This window comes from Harpia harpyja, chromosome 17, assembly GCF_026419915.1.
Source record: "Harpia harpyja isolate bHarHar1 chromosome 17, bHarHar1 primary haplotype, whole genome shotgun sequence".
NCBI lineage: Eukaryota > Metazoa > Chordata > Aves > Accipitriformes > Accipitridae > Harpia > Harpia harpyja.
In genome coordinates this window covers 15,057,663-15,077,422 of record NC_068956.1, presented here as the reverse complement: position 1 = coordinate 15,077,422, position 19,760 = coordinate 15,057,663, and the positions used below count along the sequence as shown (strand labels likewise).

At 37.5% G+C, this 19,760-nt stretch overlaps 1 protein-coding gene across 8 annotated transcripts in view; it reads right to left on the bottom strand.

Annotated features, from left to right (window-relative positions):
* YAP1 (Yes1 associated transcriptional regulator) overlaps nt 1-19,760 on the bottom strand; it is a 96,784-nt gene that overhangs the window by 4,674 nt on the left and 72,350 nt on the right. For 2 of the 8 annotated variants that reach the window (XM_052812604.1, XM_052812600.1), the window contains 4 exons: nt 18,348-18,541; nt 16,786-16,833; nt 5,294-5,424; nt 84-196 (listed from right to left, as the gene is read on the bottom strand). In XM_052812604.1, coding sequence (XP_052668564.1) covers nt 84-196; nt 5,294-5,424; nt 16,786-16,833; nt 18,348-18,541 — 486 coding nt within the window. The remainder of the gene's footprint in view (nt 1-83; nt 197-5,293; nt 5,425-16,785; nt 16,834-18,347; nt 18,542-19,760) is intronic. The other 6 variants (XM_052812605.1, XM_052812601.1, XM_052812606.1 and 3 more) reach the window with 3 other exon arrangements.

The following is a 19,760-nucleotide window of genomic DNA, read 5'->3' as shown; positions in this document are numbered from 1 at the left end:
CTTCTCAGAGTTGCTTGTTTTCATTGCAAATGGACACAAGTATATTTGTAAAACATGCATTAAGGCTGTACACAAAAACAGACCTGTATCCATCTCATCAACACTGTTCAGGAAGTCATCGGGGGTTCTGGGGACACTGTAACTGCTCATGCTAAGTCCACTATCTGTGCTTTCATCTCTGGAGTGATATGTTCCACTGTAACAGAAGAAAGGGAGGAAAAAAATGAGGGTAGAGTACTGAAGAAATTAAAATAAATGCTTGTTTTTGAACCAATTCAAGGGCTTTGAAAACATTGCTGTCAGGAGAAATGCTCTATTCTAATCAAAATCTGAAGCCTTTGTCTGTGTGAGACACCTGCGTTTTATTTTATGCAGACCTTTTCCAAACCATTGGAAGCATATCACAGATAGTCCCTAATTATTATAAAAACAATAATAACGGCATAGCCCTTCACACTTCTGTAAGGATAAAAAAGTATTTCTAACTACTAATGTGCCCATGTTTAACCTACCACTGAAGTGTATTTTTAGGTCACTGCTGTTATAAATAAGAGCTATAGTTGGAACTCCTTTAATGATTTTTCAATTGCTTCCCACTGTTGCATTACTACTAGTTCAGTCATACATGTCATGGCAAGAGCGCGCCCTAATATAAATCAAATACTGGTACAGAAGCCATCCTGTAAACAAACCCTGTTCAGAACAATCTTGTTGATGGAACAGTTAACAAAACAGTGATGGCATGGGGCCTTACATGCATTCACTGCATTACTGCCATCTTACTGCCAGTGGAGCGAGGAAGAGCGAGGAAGACCAAGAAAGCTGCAGCGCGCAATTTGGGATGGGGTCGGGGGGGAGAGCAGGGAGGGAAGTAGGCCAGTGTATTGAGTTTACATAGCAAGGTTTTCGTAGCAGGGGGGCTGCAGGGATGGCTTCTGTGAGAAGACACCAGGAACTGACCCCATGTCAAACACAGATGGTTCCAGCTGGCTCCAAAATGGTCCTGCTGCTGCCCAAAACTGAGCCCGTCAGTGACAGTGGTGGTACCTTTGTGATAACGTATTTAAGAAAGGGTAACGAACACTGCACAGCAGCTGGGAGAGAGGAGTGAGAAGATGTGAGAGCAACACCCCTGCAGACCCCCAGGTCAGTGCAGAAGGAGGGGGAGGAGACGCTCCAGGCGCCGGAGCAGAGGTTCCCCTGCAGCCCGTGGGGAAGACCACAGTGAGGCAGGCTGTCCCCCTGCAGCCCAGGGAGGTCCACGGGGGAGCAGATCTCCACCTGCAGCCTGGGGAAGGACCCCACGCCGGAGCAGGTGGGTGCCCAAAGGAGGCTGTGACCCCGTGGGAAGCCCGCGCTGGAGCAGGCTCCTGGCAGGACCTGTGGCCCCGTGGAGAGAGGAGCCCACGCTGGAGCAGGTTTGCTGGCAGGAACTGTGGCCTGCATAAGCAGCTGTAGAAATATACCATTACCTCCCTCCCCCTGCATCTCCTAATACCCAAGCTTCACAAAATATTTTCAAAATCTGTATTTCTTCAGGTTGTGGTAGCATTCACTGAGAATCCTTACTGATTTTCCAGCTTGAATACTAAATGAAGATCAACTTGACTTACTGTTTGAATTAGCATTTGAAGACAAACTGATCCTTCCCATAACGTGCTCATGAAACATATAGCGTATGCCTTTTTGTCAAGTATGAAGAGCCAAACAGATGATGGTTGAATAGCTATTCAATATCGGATGCAAGTATAACGCCATCAGCCATATATATATATATATATACTAGATTTCACAAAGACATCTTTGCCATACAAGAAAGAAAACCTACCATTTCTTTATAGTTAAATCATAAATATTTATTTTATTTTTAGATTGATTTAAAAATAGTATCACCACACATTTGATAACAATCCTAATAATTAAGCTATTTAAAACTTATGTGAAAAAATGCTGGTTTACTTCGTGGGACCAAATACTAAAAACAGAACTGAGACTATGCTGAACTAAATCACTCTAGTAGAGGCAGCTTTTTGGCTGCTGCTCTCACACTTGGAATGTCCAGCCCTTCTCTTCAAATCACTCTTTAATACACATTTCCTCTTTCTTCAACAAGGATTTCTTCATTTAGTAGTCACACCACCCAAAATTACCACACGCAGCTAAACTGCATTACTCAAAATTGAGTGGATGCTTCTTCAATTAATACTTGTTAGAATATGTGTATACAAAAGAAATCCCAATTTAGGAGTTAAATGGAGAATTACCATCACTACCAATATAAATCTAATAGACGAAAACATATAAACAGAGTGGCAAACTAAAAGGTGAAATAGTCTAATGAAGTCTCTGCATTGCTGGATGTCCCATTCAAAAAATAAAATATACCACAATGACAGTAAGTACTGAAGACAGCAGGCAGAAGATTGACTACATAAATGAAAACACTACTGTATATTTTCTCAAATTGTTCCAATGTAGCAATTATTTTCTGAGATTTTTCGGATGTTCTGATTATGTAGGCAGTGGAAAATATTCAACTACCTAAGCTTTGGATATTCAACTTTGGGTACCAAAGTTAGGAGGACTGTCTCACCAGGAACTTATATATACCCTATAAACATAGAAAGAAGTATTTCTCTAAGTCTGAACTTTAACATAATGGACATCAAGGAGATCTTTAGGGCACAACTACTGGACTGCTGCATCCAATTCAGAGATAGCAACACATATCCACAAATTCCTTTTTTAAAATTCCTTTCCCTTATCCACATGCCAGAATTAAGTGTGGTAATGTACATAAAATTACCTAGGAGGGACAATGCTCAAACCAAAATGCAAATTAAGATATTGTGAACTCAAGTCAGGTACGGGTTTTCAGTATTTTGCATGGGGTAAGGGCTACAAAAAAAGCCCAGTTAAACATATTTGCAATTAGGCAAGTAGTATCTTTTTGCACTTTACAGAAAATAGTCCTTGCTAATTATCAACCTGCCAAAAAATTACAGGCAACGTGAATTTGCCTTTTCTAGCTTTTCGTTTTCCTGTTTCTAATTAATGGTAAAGATCCATCATTTTATATTTCATGTGTGTAGACTCACAATGGATAAACTGCGTTAGTCCACTGCCATGGCCATTTGAAACTTGAAGATGTTTCTTTTGGGTCAAACAACAGGTTTTGAAGATGTGAGTATTCTATATCATTTAAGAACAAATTTCAAAATATACCTGGGCTCAACGTATGATGCCAACAGCCTTCCAGAAATTCAAGCTAGTATGTTACTATAACACATCAAGGCCATCATCCATCTACAGAGGCTTCTCATAGGACAGCAGGTCAGTTTTAAGATTTCTTGTCCTTTTTATTCCTTGGGACAGGGCCAGCACAGTTAAGACTCACACCAGATCCAAGGATTAATTCCATGGAGGACAATCCCTCCCTCTAACAAGAAATGAAGTTTTCTAATCAGATTTGTCTGTGGAGGAGGTAAGTCTTCCTGAAGGGCTTATCCAAAATTTGGAAATACCTCTTACTTCCTTAGGGAGAGTTTAATAACAAAACATTACTTTCTTCTCCATGTGCAAGGCTTTTTTTTTTTTTTTTTTTAACTTAGTTTTCTCCAATATATACAAAGCACTGTGCACCTTGAGACAGAAACTTTTTTTCTCGCTCTCACAGTAGCACACATAACACTAGCACAGACAATACTTCATGCAGTAGGCGAAAAAGCTTAAGAGCAACAGATGTTATTTACATAACCTAAACTATATGAATGACAACAGATTCCACTGGCAAGATGAAGGCTATGTTCGTGCACCATCTCCAGGGAACTTTACTAATTTTGAGAATTAGAGTGAGGATAGAGTATATGAAATGACGGAGACATCTCCTGCAAAAGGCAGAAAATGAAACAAACTTAAGCTAAGCTGATGGAATATCAGTAACTGGAAAAGTTACACGGAATGACAGTACATCTTTAGGGATGAAGAACCTAAGTGTGTGATACTAGCAACATTAAGTTATTTAACAGAACATGGGAAGGGATTTATAATTGCAGCAAAGGTTTACAAAGATTTTAACTGTTTTCAGCATCTAAAATTATGGCAGGTATTTAAGCTTGCCCTACTCCAAAATCATGCCAGTTCTAACATGACGTGGACTTATTACCTTACAAGCAGGTTTGAAACTGTATAGGTGGCAAAACCCATGGAAGTAAAGATTTACATTGAAAGAATCAAGATGAATTTTATGGGGTTTTCCACGAGTATAATAATGTACCATTAAAGAGAAGGACGAGTATGTTGTTATATTTCATGAGCACTTACAATAAGCATCCTAAAGTTAGGCTAACATTTCAAGGTAATGCAGAAAAGCAGTGAACTCTGACAGAATACATAATTTTTCCCTTTTATGGTAGGCGATACTGAGTTGATATCAGTTTAGAATGCTGGGAAAATACAGTCCAATGAAGAACTACAAAATTAACTACTCCAACTTAAGATCAACTACTTGATACTGCTGAAAGGTCAGTAGATTTTTATGCCATTAATTAAAAGTTTGTGGCTTGGAGATTTGACTGTTCTACCATTTTTACCTTTTCTTTCCAGCATGCTAAGCAAAAAATACAGATACAATTTATCTCAAGCTGCAGAAGTTTCTCCAAAGCTGTAATGGTTAGTATGAAGTATTTTCAAGCTGTAATTAGAACAGTATTTCCAACAAAACAAACACTCCAAATTAGAGGGATTAAGGAAAAATTTATATGGAAAAGACTAGTCTATACTGTAAAAATCTAAATCCTGAATTAGAAGACCCACTTCAAAATAATACAGCATTTAAAATGAAACATGTCACTGTTTGCAGACCTAACATTAACAGAGTAAAAATACTGCTAAACTAAATACCTGAAGTGGAGGGGAAGGGTGAATGGAGAAACCTTAAAATGAACCTCAATGTGTAGTCCTAAATGTGCCTCAACAGTTCATTTGATCTCATAGCAAGCTATTCACAAATTCTTCTGAGTCAGTAATTTGAAGTGACTGTTAGTCAACAGATTATGCAGAGGCAAACATGTTATGACTTTGAATAAAAAACCTTCCTACAAGTCTGAACAGACTACTTCCTCCCACAGGAGACAGCTTTTAATCCTCAACTTTTACTAGACTTGCCATTTAAGGAAAGATTCATTTACAGCTGTGGCTTTTGGCACAGACAGATGTTCAAAATAAACTATTACATGCACCAAACAGAATTCTAAATCAATTTTTTTCCCCTCTAGCAGCTACTCCTACAAACCTGTTAAGAAAGGGATCAGAACTATTTGTAGTCATTGTTCTCAGTTCCTGAGACATTCCAGGAGATGACACAGGATTTTGAGATCCACCGTCTTGTTCCATTGTTGGAAGCTGGCTACGGAGAGCCAATTCCTAGAACAGGAGGAGGGGAGAAAGAAAGATCATGTTAGGCATTTGAATACACTTTTCAGATACATAAACACATGACATTATAGGTAATTGATGCTTTTACTGTTTGCAGTTACAAGATTTCAATAAGTTTCTGAAGAAAAACCAAGAATTTTTACTGGCTTCAATGACAATGAAAGTTCCACCAGTCAAGCCCAGTATTACAGAGACTTCACTGTAAATATATTTATGGACATAAATATCTGTATGTTTACATAAATCTTTTCTAGTTCACTTCAATATCCTTTTGCTAAGTCTATTCTTAAGATCGAAAAAAGAATTGTTAACAGTATATGACCCCTAAGATATGTCTGTCTAGCTCTGCTGACTAGCACTTTTTTCCCATTTCTTTTAAGTTCTGATTTAGTCCCTGGTTTCCTTACCTTGCTTGTTTCATTCAGCAAAGTTTAAAGTCTTTCCCTACAAGTTCCCATTCACTCCTCCTGTTTGAGGCATGCATTTTGAAATTTCTAACTGATCAAATCAGTGATTTGTCCCACACATAAATCTTAAAGCTCTTCAAAGCAATTTCTTAGTAAAACTAAGATGCTGCACTTCTGAAGTTATGAACCTAGACTGCATATGTTTTTACACATCTGACTGTGCACCAACTTGAATCAATCTATCCATAAAGCTTGTCATTACTATTTAATGAAAGTAAGTTTTAATATGCACAAAATTAAAGGTGGATGGAGATAAGCAGCATTTTACATAATTTCCAGTGCCCCCTCTCTCCCTTTTTAAATAGGTAATCCATGAGTTACACATGTGAAAAATAGAATAACTTTCTTCAAGCAGCTCTCCTAAAATATCATCAATGGCTCACCAAGTCTGTGCTTTGTTAATGTAGAGACTGGTAAAGAAATCTATTGACTATCTTGTTACCCTTATTAATTAGTAGTATGTGATTTCCAGGCTGTGCCTGGGAAGCTAATCTCAGGCAAAACCAATCCTGTCAGTCTTGACAATACTCAATATTTCTCACTTGTAAAATAAGAAGTCTTCATCCATTCTAAATTAAGAGCCTAAGGACTACTGTAGACTTTTAATATATAAAAATGATCTTTCTCCAATTCTTCTTCAAAGTGATTTCTTTTAAAAAAAGTCTAAGGCTATTTTATTTTCTGGCAGATTGTGCCAAATATTGAATGCTTCCCTACCACCTGTTTTTTTTTCCTTTTCTAATCTGCATATGCTTCAATCCCATTCCTGTGGATTATTATTCTACATATTCCTTTAATATCAAGTTTCATGTCTCGTACTAGGTTTTCTCACTCCAGTTGTACTAGAAGGTTTTCTCACTCCAGTTGATTACACCTTTGCAGAAAGTGTACAAACATACCACTGGGTTTTGTGTTCATCACACCCAATTGCCTACTCCAAGTAAATCCAGTCCTCTGCTCACCATCACTTACTTGGCCACTGTTCTAATAAACAGTAATAATACTCCTCCTTGTTTTCAGATCACAGGACGGTAGGCACCTTTTAATCATTTCTATAGGCTTATCCGTATGATTTTCATTTGCTTATGTAATAAAGCCAAGTGCAAAGGCTATATTATGAGGTCTTACAGCTAAGTTTACAAAATTATATCAGTCACATCAGCCTTGATACAAGAAGGTTGATATACAGGTGGACTCAATCCATTTAGGAAAAAAACAAAAAAACCCCCCAAAAAAATTTTCTTTCCTGGAATGCTTCCCAAATGGTGATCTGAGGAAGGCAGAAGGTCTTAGAGCAGCCATCCCAGAGATGGCTCAAGAACTGCTCAATCACACCACAATCTTTATGCCATTCCTCTGGAGACTAATATTCTTCCCAATGTCACCTGAGCCTTCGCATCTCTGAGAAACTGCCTTCATGTCATGTAGCTACTTTTAAATATTTCTATCTTGCTAGTTGTCCAATGAAAAAGGAGGAAGGAAGGAAAAAAAACCAAACCAAACAACTTGATTTTGCACCACCACTTCTGGAACGTTTTCAGCCTTGGGTTCATACCTGGAATACAGCACACCTTTCTTCTCCACTCTGATAGCAGAGCTGTCAATCAGTGAGTGCTCTGCTCTTACATAGCTACAACTGCCTCACTGTGGCAAGAATGCTCTGTCCTTTTCCCCTTCCCTCTTGCTTTGATCTGTGTGTTGTGTTTTTATTTCCTTGGGCTGCAGTCCCTGACTAGGATGAAGAAGCAGGGCCAAAAGTGCCAGTAGCCTGTGGAAAGAGCTTAATCACACACCAGTGCCCCAAAGAGTGATGACAAAGCAAAATCAACACAGAGTCATTTCTGTATGTAAAGCACTAAAGTGACATAATATCTCATTGTGTGATAGGCCTGGTCTTTCCAATCAGCACTGCCTCTTGATGCAATAGTTTTTAAAACAAAAAGGGGCAGGGGGCAAGGAAGGAGAGAGAAGAGAAATCCATGCAGGTGCCCTTTTCAAGAGTTACTGACACCAGGAAAGAAAACACACACAAATTTCTCTTCTGTACCTTAAGAAAAAAGGTCATTACAAAGGAATAAGCAACTTGGAAAAATGGGAAAGTTACCTTTGCTTTTTCTAAATCCTTAGAAGGTAGGAGAGATTGAAGTTTCGTCAATATATGAACTTAAATAGTAGGGTAAAAACAAATGTAGCTCAGATACTAGCCAGCTAAAAAAAGAAAAATCACATTTCACTGAAGGCCCACTAAAAAGAGATGTATTAAACCAGGAGAGAGAACTGTATTTTGCTTATTCTTTGGCACATACAACATAGTAAAATAAGGCTTTTTAATATTAGTACTACTTTTATCCTTGTTTCAACAACATTGCTAAAAGTGCAAAACTACAACTACTTTTAACTATTTGTAAGTAGCATTACTGCTACTTTTTCAGGAGGCAGAACTACAGCACTTCTGCCTAGAAAGAATGTTATTCCATTAGTCATTCCAGTAATAAATTTCTATCTGGGGAGTCTGAAAGAGAAAGGAATTACCAAAAAAGACGAGCTCTTCAGAAACAAATACAGAGCAATTTTTAATCATTCCATAAGATAAGCAAAGTTTTCTACAAGCCCTGAAGAGTGTATTGACTATTCTTCCTAAAAGGTGTATGTAATGGAAGCTAAAGTTGTGTTGCTTGGAGAATGGTCTTTTCATTTCTTCTTCCTTATAAAACTGATTTTCAATAAAAAAAGTTATGCCTTTCCTATACTTAAAAAAAACCTATGGGAGTGTACAAGCCTCTCCCAGCTCCAAACAGAGCAATGTGAACTCCAGGCTTTTAGTTCATGCTTTAAAATATATCCTTTATTAGAAGTACTTAAAGTCTGGAGGCAAAAATAAAACCATGACAAAATCCTGGCTTAGATTTCTATAACTTGATCTCATCCTCTTTTTGTAAGTATGTCAAACTTTTTTTAAGTACCTCTGGGAAAATAAAAGCTTAGCATTCCTATTGTTAACACAAAAGCTGAATTTTGGTTATTACATAAAGACCAAAATGATCTCTCATCTCCTTAAGCAAAGTAATTTTAAAAATAAGGTCAGCATTGTGTAATTTATCTGGCTGACCTTATCAATTTTTTTAAAATAATTGCATACAGATTAAGTTTTACATGAAGTTCCAGGTCATTCACACCATGTCCAAATTAACTTTATAAAATTACTCTTTTCAGCGCATTTTTATCTTCATCGCGCTTTTGAGGAAAGGTAAAAGACTCCCTTGTGCAACTCACGTATCACGTGCTTACTGTATTAAACATATGATATGCTACTCAACTTGAATTGATATAACCTTATAATTGGGGTTTTTTTGGTAAATTTACTTTAAAAGGTCCAATTGTAACATTTCTGCCCCCAAACACTGCCCAACTATCAAATGATCCACAGGCTTCATTCAGCTGGGATGGGAGAGAAGTATTAGGGGAAAGAGAAGACCACAACACTTATGGGCAGACTTACAGCACCAGTTATTTCTTCAGACCAAGTATTTACATTCTTGTTCGAGGGCCACAAAGTTACAGTATATGTACAAAAGAAACAGGGAAAACATGGACAGATGAAGACGAGTTCAGCAATGAGGAATTATGCAATTAGTGAAGAGTAAAGGGGAAGAATAAATCATTCAGTGTTGCAATCATGAAAACCAACAAAATTAATTTAAGAGGTGATACTGATAGAGTGATAATTAATTGTATTGTATACACTTGCCAAAGAACTCGACGCTACGCAGAGCATTGCAAGCGCAGATAAGGCAGCATAAATTGGAGTAGACATTTGTAAATAAAGTCTGGCTTCTTATCTGGTTTTGCAGTCCTTTGCTGTGCCACTGCTTCATACTCCTCTTGCTATCTCTCTGCCCATGGCTCCAGTACCGCAACTGCCCAGCCGAGGTGTCTCAGGGCACCAGTAAGGCAGGTACATGTCAGCAGGAGTCAGCAATCGTGAAGGCCATGCAGAGCTGGATGGCCTCCCTCTACCAATTTTTGTTTGCTTCTAGCAAAAGCTGTTATTCACAGCCATCTCGTACTCAGGTCAACATGACTCATATCTTCTGCTGACCAATCGCTTTAGCAATTGCTTTAGCAATTGGTACTTCTGTGATTAGATTTTGCAACTGCAAACAGCACCAGTGACTCCAGGAAATCCATTGCAGTGAGCTACAACTCCTGTACAGACACAAAATGTGTCCTGAAGCAATTAGGGGCGTAAAAACCAAAGGCAACGAATGCAGATTTGATTTACTCTATAGACTTTTAGACTGGGTATTTATCCATAAAGATCTAAATTCACAAGCAAGCAACAAAATTATTTTGTTAAATGCTGCAAGTGGAATCAGAGCTTCTGAATTTTCAAGTTACTCATATAAGTATCTTTCCTACTGTGTAACTTCTAGCTACCAATGCTCAGCATTTCCCACTTAAACCAACAGAGAGTGTGAAACACAAATTCTACAGCTCTTGCCACACAAACACATTTCACTTACTTCTATGGTTTTCAATAAGGAATGAAGCTATACTATTTCAGAAGCTGAAGAACATTCAAAGCACTTAGTTCCCAAGCTGGCTGAACAACAGCAATGTTGCTGTTGCAGTAAAACTAGCCGAATTCCACTTTTTGTATATTTTGATGGCAGCCAACATACCCTTACCCCCCAAATCCAGCCACACAGGACTCCCTTTCAATAAAGCTTGCCTATTTATGTCCAATCATGCTTGCATTTTCTAGACAGTCTTTAAAGTAGTACCTTAGTGTACTACTCATCAGAAATACCAAAGACTTAAATAATAATTAGATCAAGGAACATCTCCATAATTTCTAGAGGACATCCAACTCCAAGCTGAAATTGCCAACACTTTACAAAACTTTCTGTTTTATTTAATCATGTTTAGAAGAAGCAGAGTTTGTTAGTCAGGACCAAGGAAGATGTGTGCTTTGATCTCTTAATCACTGTGGGTCACAATCCAGGGGCAATTCCAAAGTGACTTTTTACTTATCATTACAGGCGGCATATTCTTACCCCTCCCTTCAGCTGGAACTAGCACTTGCACAGCCATACACTAAGACAAGTCAAAAAAACAACCTAGCTGAAAAATAATTTTTCTGATAGATCAGGTGTCTGATCCGTCTTGCAGTGTAGCCACACCAACGCTTCAGCTACTAGATTATGAAAAAACAATGTTAGACATATCCTGTTCTGCTGCCTTATTATTAAGGCAATCTCTGGCAGACAGCTGAGTTTAATGTCTTAAAACTGCTGCAGTTCAGTTTGCCAGAGCACGTCTACCAGACCTCTCAGTTAGAAGTCATTTTATTAAGAAGAAAGTATTTTGCTTAAAAAATACCACATAACTCCTCAGCTGGAGTCTTCAGCCCCAGTTTAGGATGGCTCTAGACAGCTGGTTAAGCCTTCTCCTGAATTAATTTCTAAAGTCATGGCATTGCATAGGTGTGCTGCTTTACCTGTAAGCCTCATGGTACTCCATAACAAAGCTCTGTGCAACTGATGCAGAGTAAATGACAGGTACATGACAGATTATCTGAACTAACCTTTAGCTACTTAAAATACAAGCGCCTTCCTAGAAACAGATGCCTATTTAAATAGAGGCAATATGCTAAGATTTGTTATTACATGCTGAATTTACTGCCATAAACTAAAGAAGTCAGTTCATTAATTACAAAGATTTTTGGAAGGTAGTCCAGTGAATAACAATGGTTTGTTACCTAATGAAGTAAAATATTCCTGCTAACAATAACGTAACAACAGTTCAAAGAAAACTGAGATATATGCATCCAAAATTGATTTCTGTCACTTGAAATCTTCAAGTTACAATATTGTACATGCTGCTTAGCTCCCTTATCTGCGTGACAGTTCTTCAGTAATATTTTGTTATTGGTTTTGAAGAGTAAGAAATCAGTAGCAATTTCTGTTCATTGTGTAAAAGAAAAATCTAACAGAAAACTTAAACCACAAGGAACAAAGCAAAACTTAGTACTAGTAAAAAGAGCTATCAAGTGAGTAAAACACAACAAAAGGACAGATATAATACCTGAAACTTCTCATTTTAGTGGAAGTAAATATTGTTTGTGACTACTGATTAAAAAAAGTTCAATCAGAAGCAAAAATTTTAAATGGGAAAGAAACTTTGTTCGAAAGACTCTTCACTGTATCTCAGCTAGCCCTCCTCAAAACTTTTCATATAATGGATCTCTTCAGAATAAGACATATCACAGACCATTTTCTCTACCAAATACCAAGCAATAAGGCAAATTAAAACCAAGGGACACAATACAGCTATGAATTTGCTGCAAGTATCTTTTTATTTTCTTCCTGTATCTTGTAAATGTACTTTTCAAAAATGTTTCCATATACCAGTGATCATATCTTCACTGGTCAAAAAAGCCATGTTCAAAAACTAAATGGCTGGCTTCAGTACCTTATCTCTGTTTAAAAAAACTAAACAAACCTCCCCCCCCCAAACAACCAACCAACAAAAACCCAACTAAAACCCAACATCAACTCCTCCCTCCCAACACAAATACCCTTGACAAAACCAGGACAAGTCATTTATCTTGTTAATCTAGGTGGGCTTTAGATAACACAGAGGGATGGGAAACGAGAAATTCAAGGGACAGCAGTGTTTGGGATTCACTAAAACTAAAATAACTATTGCCCATGATTTCTACCAAGACTTGAACACAAGTATATCTTGTTATTTAAAGACATATCACAGGGAAGAGAAAAACAAACCAAAACGTAAGTCCTCAGTAAAATTTCCAGCTTCACTAACATCATGGAAGTTCAAGAGTACAGAATTCAAGACTGTACTTGTTTTTAATGATGTCTTCCTTCCTTACTTTCTAGAAAATGTCACAAATCTGACAGTAACACAGCTTTGTATCGGTGTACATGCAAAGTGACTGAAAAAAATCTTTTATTGAAAAATAGTAATAGTGTCCTAAGAAATTACTACTGTCCTGGAACACTGGAAATCTTCCCAACTAAGCTGATGAAAGGTGTCAAACACCAATTAAGATGAACTTTTAAAAAACCAGAATCATAGGAAACTAAAATAATATTTCAAACCCAGTAACTATTCAATACTGTAAGTGCTTATATTTTATGCAGCAAGAGCAAAGATGAAAGAAAAAAAAAAAAAAGACACAAAACCAAGTGATTCAGCAAACAGTGACAGACTGGCCATATGTCTTTGCAGATTCTTCACTGAGTAGGGGAATTTCCAGAATGTCACTCAAAAGTTGATAAGAAGTAAGTCCGGGGCAACAGGACAGAGAGTATGAGAGGTACTTCATAAAATACAAGGGACAAAAGAATGGAGACAATTAACAGAAAGCACATTCCAGGTATGCAGGACTACCAAGAAAGCAGCACAGAGATAACAGAAAGGTAAGTTGGAAAGCACAACTGAGCAAAGTAGCAAGGAAGCAGGGCTGTATCTGGTTCTCAGATAGGGATCTCCATGCAGTGCTAGAAACAAGCAGCAGATACGGAATGAGTAAGCATATAGAGAGGAACCTATCACAAACAGCTGTGTAGTATGCTGATCTTACTAGCAAATACCCTAATATTAGCAGCAGACAAATAAGAAATCTTCCAAGTCTTAGCACAAGAAAGTAGTCTGCACAACATCCAAGAATAATGCCATCAGTACCTCAACATTATTTGCCTCTATTTCTTTCCATCATATACTGGAAGGCAAGAAATCTGTTACCTAACATCTAGCGAATGTTATGATTTATACAAAAGTTGACTTGTCATCTACTTTAGGTGAGACACTGTTCACAATCGGATGCTAATTGCAGGAAAATGGAAGGAGAGCTACTGGGGATGGAGAGAAAGTCAAGTTACTCAATCTCTTAACTAAGACAGGTAGGCATCTTTAAGGTGTTCACACATAAATGATGATGAGCCTAAGTAACTGGACAGATGGTTGGTGTTTTCAAATTCCTAGGATGTATCAATAGCTCTTGTTTATATACAGTAAATATGGAAGTTGTAATTTTTGCTTCAAATACTTTCAACTTGGACATTTTTAGAATTATAATAAAACATACCCTCATTCAAACAAGAAGAGTCTTTTACAGTACTTGCCACAAAAGATGGAGCTAAGCAATTGTTTAATCTTTCCAGGAGGTATTGCAGTGCTAATGCTTCCATACATAACACTTTGAGTGTTAGTGTCACCACAGCACACTACAGCATCATGGCAGAGAGATAAAAACTGGCAAGGATACAATGTTCACTCAGTACCAAAAATCCTGAACAAAGATATCAATACAACATTGGCACTGTATCCAGGTTCCATGGGCAAAAACATCAAGAAGGAAGAGGAGGTTGGGCTGGATGCAGGATGTTGGATTAGATGACCTCCACCAGTCCCTTCCAACCTATTTGATTCTGTGATTAAGAAAAGCTCAGAGATCCAGTTAAAATTAAGGAATATTTCTCAGGTTTTTTAATCCATAAAAAAGAGATACTTCATTAGAGGCGAGCTTCAAGAATGCTGGTGTCATATAATTTCTTTACAAATGGAAGACCTTGGCAATCCCTCTCTAAAATAGACTTAGTCTTCCCAGAATTAAGAGCACTGAACATATCAAGATTTTATTTTCAGTATTCCTTAAAAGAACATCTAAAATTTAGCAAGAGAAGCTATTATTCTTCCCCCAAGCACAGCTTTATCATCATGAAAGCAGATAATCCCTCTAAATTTCATTAATTTTATTCACAAAGGAAAGAAAGGATCTGTCAAAAAGAAAAAGTTGACCGAAGAAATGTTCATTCTTTCTATAGATTTTTCACAGATTCACAAGCTTGGCTATGACCTGACAGGATGTACAGATTGGGACTTCAATAATAGCATCATTGGAGAAGGCAGACAACATTTGCCTCTACAGTACAAGGCCTCAAGAAGCACTTGGAGAACAATTTCCATAAGCAGTTCTCTAAGCACCTTCTTCCATATGTGGCTGCTCACTACATTATTGAAGTGACACATGAAAACACAAAAAATACATTTAGATCATACAACATGAATAATCTAGTATTATAGAACTTTTAAGTTTACACGATTGCCTACTTTTCTATCCACCAGATCACTCAAACACAGCTTGAGTCATTAGCAAATGCAGACTAATAAAACTGATCCCAGGCAGGTGAGTATACAAGTGAGCCTGGTATGAAGCCACTTTACATGTAACTGGAATCCTGATTTTTGCATAAAACCTTTCATCAGTTCCCATCCCAAACAAAGCAGAGTGACCACTACATATACATTTAATTAATTATCAATAAGGTCCCTTTGAGTTTTTGCAGCTTTTTAGTGTTTTAAGCCACAATTTCAAGAGGTTCCAAAAATCTGATCTTATTAAGTATGAAACTGATCCCCAAGTTCTCCACATGCTGCATACTTCTGAGTTGGCAACAGAAAGAAGTTACTGTGGAAGAGTGAACAATTGTATGACAGGGCTTCAGCCATACAAGAAAACATAGAATACACTTTTGGCATTCAGTAAGAAAAACACGCCTTCTGAATGACCTAATTGTGGCAGAAGATAAGGTGTTTCCAACTGGTGTGGAGGAATGTGCTTCTCTGTTTATTCCCTTGTATAACAGCAATTCTTAAGGAGTTTTTTTCTCCTCCATAATAGGATCTAATATTGATCGACGAGATCATTATGTGGTTAATGCTCTGTAAATGAATCAGACAGTTACATCTCAGTTAGAATGCTTCAGTTCTAGAGCTGCACTGATACTGCCAAACAAAAAAGTATTTTTTCCAGGGTGTCAGTATTATTTCTAAGGTCTAAGGTCCTTATTTTGAAGATGATCTTCTCAGGAGAACTAGTAACGTACAAATTTTGTGGTACTCTTCAGAATGCAATAGTACACCAGTACTCATGGCTTCCAAACACACGATGCTTTCTTTTATTCTGTTTTTCTTGCCTAGTGCATAGAGTGTTTTTTCTTAGAAAAACAAAGTACAATACAAGCCAATATAAACATTGTCCTAAGAACTGGTAGATTAAGAATACTGTTAGCAAGAGCAAGCAAGAAGCTCTCTGAATATATCCATAAATCCACCCTTTCAGATATTCATTCCATATTCAACTTCTTAAGAGCCTAAAAGAAGTCTGCAGTAAACTGTTTATTATGATTCACATTTTGACCAATTTTCTTTTAGTATGAGCTTGGGAGGCTTTTCAGAATTGTTTTTTCCTATACAGAAAGTGTATCTGTGCAGGAGCCTGTTAAATGTCAAAATGGAATAATTACATATTATTTCCCCATAGCAATTATTTTGTTATTCTAGTCTATTAAATAATTCTGTTACACTGTACATGCTTAAAAATCATAAATATTTCACGTGACTTTTTATTAACTGATTACAGATATCCTTCTTGAAGATCACACCTGTTTAAACAAACTGATAAGAACATTCATATGAACAGCACTTAAAAGTCACAAACTACTACCTTAGATATAATAGGAGGTTTGCTTTAAATACACATCTTGATGACATCAGGACTGGAACAGCAGTATCCTCAAGAATGCTAAACAAGAAGGTTGTTTTCAATGCAGAAAAATGCGCAATGAATTCCTCATTTGCTTTTAAATATTGATATAAAGTTGTGGTAATGCAGCACTCTTAAAAACAACGTTAGGGTCGTGACCAGAGAAGTGGTTTAAAAATGGGTATGGCAGAGCTTGTTTTGTTTGTTTTTCTTTTTCAGAATGCCTTCATGTAGCAAAAAGTTCCCCTGCTAGCCTAATTTAATGCTTTCATTTTTCTAATTATGCTGAAACATCAGTTAAGAGCCTACCTGATGTTTTGGAGAATTTGCTGTGCTGGGATTGATATTCCGCAATGCCTAAGAGTAAAAATAAGATGGATAAAAATTACTTTAGCTGCATGGTTTGCCTATGCAGGCTGTCTTATAAACACCATCTTGTAGTATCAAGCCCCCAAGACAGGCCAGATGAGACAGGATAAGGGAGTTAAGAAACTATGAAAATCACGACACAGTGAAACAAAACTGACAGATTTACCAAGGATGCGTATTTGACAGGTAAGCTTAACAACCAGGGAGAACAACGTGAAGGGAATTGGCTGTCACCTGGTCCAAAGTTAGTCAGGTTCTTAATGACAACTGAGGCAAGAAGACAATTAGAAGCCCTACCTAGAAGCATGGTAGCACAGGGTAAAATGTTTGTTGGTGGATTAATTGCAAAGCAGGAACAGCAGAAGCCCAGGTGCTTAAGCAGAGAGAAAGTCCTGATGTCACCTTTGCAATGTATTCTTACCTAGAGTGCTATAAAAAGTAACGGCTGTAAAGATGACCCATCTTACACCAAGAGATGCTGAAGATTCCTACAAAACAGGCCTTGACTACAAAGGGGATAATGGGAGTCAGATTCCAGGACAGAATACTGCAGGTGATGAAGAAAGAGAAAAGCTGTCTTTGAGGACATTAAAATATTATCCTCTCCTCATACAAGGCCCATCACCCAAAGTGAAAAGGTAATAGGGTAAGATTTTAGAAGGTTTTCCTCAAAGAAAAGATTAGTGCTTTCTCTGGCAGTGTCGAAAAACCAAAGAATATCCTAAGTACGTAGCACAGATGGTAGTAACTCTTAAAACATTCAGATGGAAAAATCGAAGCAGAAGGCTTAGAGTCAAAAGGAAGTCAAGCCCAAATTCAAAATCCAGAGATTCCAATGTCCAGTCCTACACCTTAACATTTGCTACAGCTATATTCATATAGTAGAAAAATACTGAAAGGAATAGTTTGCAGCCTAGTTATGAAGTTTGAAATCCTTCAGCATACGAAAACCACAGATTCAAAACGCAGCACGAGTGATTCAGTTGTTCCATGCTCCACTCCACCGTTTAACAGATAAGATTTTAGCAACAAGGTGTCTCCTCAATATATCTTCTATAAACTTTAAAAGTAGTTTGAAATCCTACAGACTGTAACAGGTTCTAAAAGTGAAAGACCTTCCTCCACTTAAAAGTGAGAACTAAAGCAGCTGTGGGAACCAACTTCTTGCCTTTTTGCATGACTCAGAACTCAATGAATATGAAATACATTCTCAAGAGAAATATCCAATCAGATCAACAGTCCATGATGTCATCCTAATAGTGAAGAAGCCTGTTCTCAGACAGTTTTGTTAGAGAGAAGAACGAGGGAGGAAAGCAAAATCCTTCAGTCTGGTAAGTCAGATGTTTTCACTACCAAGCTGATATCAGTAGCAGAATGAATGCAGACCTTTTTAGATCTCAAAGATTTTTGTACAGTCACTGGTCTTTAAGACTCACTGAAACAACAACTTACCCAAAACAAAACATAACATACAAAAGAAATAGTGGAAGTAGGTGTCTAACCTGTGGCCTCACCTGCCGAAGCAGTTCTTGATGCTTCAGTCTCAGCCTTTCCTTCTCCATCTGTAGCTGCTGAAGTCTCATCTGTTGTTGCTGATTGGAGCTACTTCCACCCATCACACTGCCTTGGGGACTCTGAGGAGCCAGAGGGGGTGGCTGCTTCACTGGAGCACTTTGGCTGATTCGCTGATTCATGGCTAAGGAACCAAAACAATAAACATTGAAAAATGAAATTCAAACAAATACATGCAAGGCAAGTATTAACCTTAGAAGGCATATATTAAAAACTTTATAAAATTACAAGCCATGACAGTACGAAACACGCAGCTACACTGATGTTCAGACTGTGAAATGTATGCGCACATGTTATTCCTGTGAAATCAACGCAATGGTCTCATGTTTAAGAGTACATACTTGTTCTAAAAGCTTCTGAAAACAGTTAAATGTGTAAATTGGTGAAAAACTCAAAAGTGGTAGTAAAATATTTCAAGTTTAATTAGAAGGATCTCTCCTCTTCCTAATAAACTATTCTCAATTTAGACACAAATAACACAAAATCACTTTTCTTATTCATGTGAAATCTTAGAATCATTAAACTTGAGAACACATAGAATGACAAAACAGATCATCTCACTTACATCAAACTACATTTGGTTAAAGGTTACCATTCTTCCCAATGTGGTACAGGTCATGCTACTATCATTCACACCCTTGTCACATCAAGTTTTGAGTGTTACAGACTCCATTTAGGGCGTCTTGACATGCAAAATTAGAGCTGGTACAGAAATGGCAGATGAATTACACAGCCAAAAATACTGCCATCAACATAGGAAACATTCTGCTAGGGCTTCATTTTCTTTTACCCCACAGAAGTACGTGATTTATCTTTTCTGGGGTGTGGAGAAGGAAAAGTGTTGTTTTGTATGCCTAATGCACAATGAGAACCCATCTGCCCTTCCCCATAAAAGAAAGACCTAAGACAATTTTATTTTATAAAATAATGCATGACTGGGATGCATCTACTTGACAGGCCTGATTTTTTCCCCACACAAGGCCAATATGGTTAGTCGACAGAGGCACTGGAGTTCCCATAGTGAAACAAAGGGCTGGGAAAGACTGAATGTATTACAAGGACACTATTTTCAGGGGCTTTCAGTTTCGGAATTAGTTCTCCATCTTGCTGTCTGGAACAGCTCAAGTCTGTTAATATTCACAATACGCTGCAGAATGCATTTGCTGAAGCAGTGACAGGAGAGTGGTAGGGATTTTTGTTTTTTTTCTGGGAATGAGGATTATGGTTTATGGGAACTAAGAAAAAAAGGGAGTGAGCTTCTTTTAGGATGACAGGCTGATTTGGTGCAAAGAAAACCATCTGTTGTATTAATCTGAATTAATGTTTTCATCATATATAGAGGA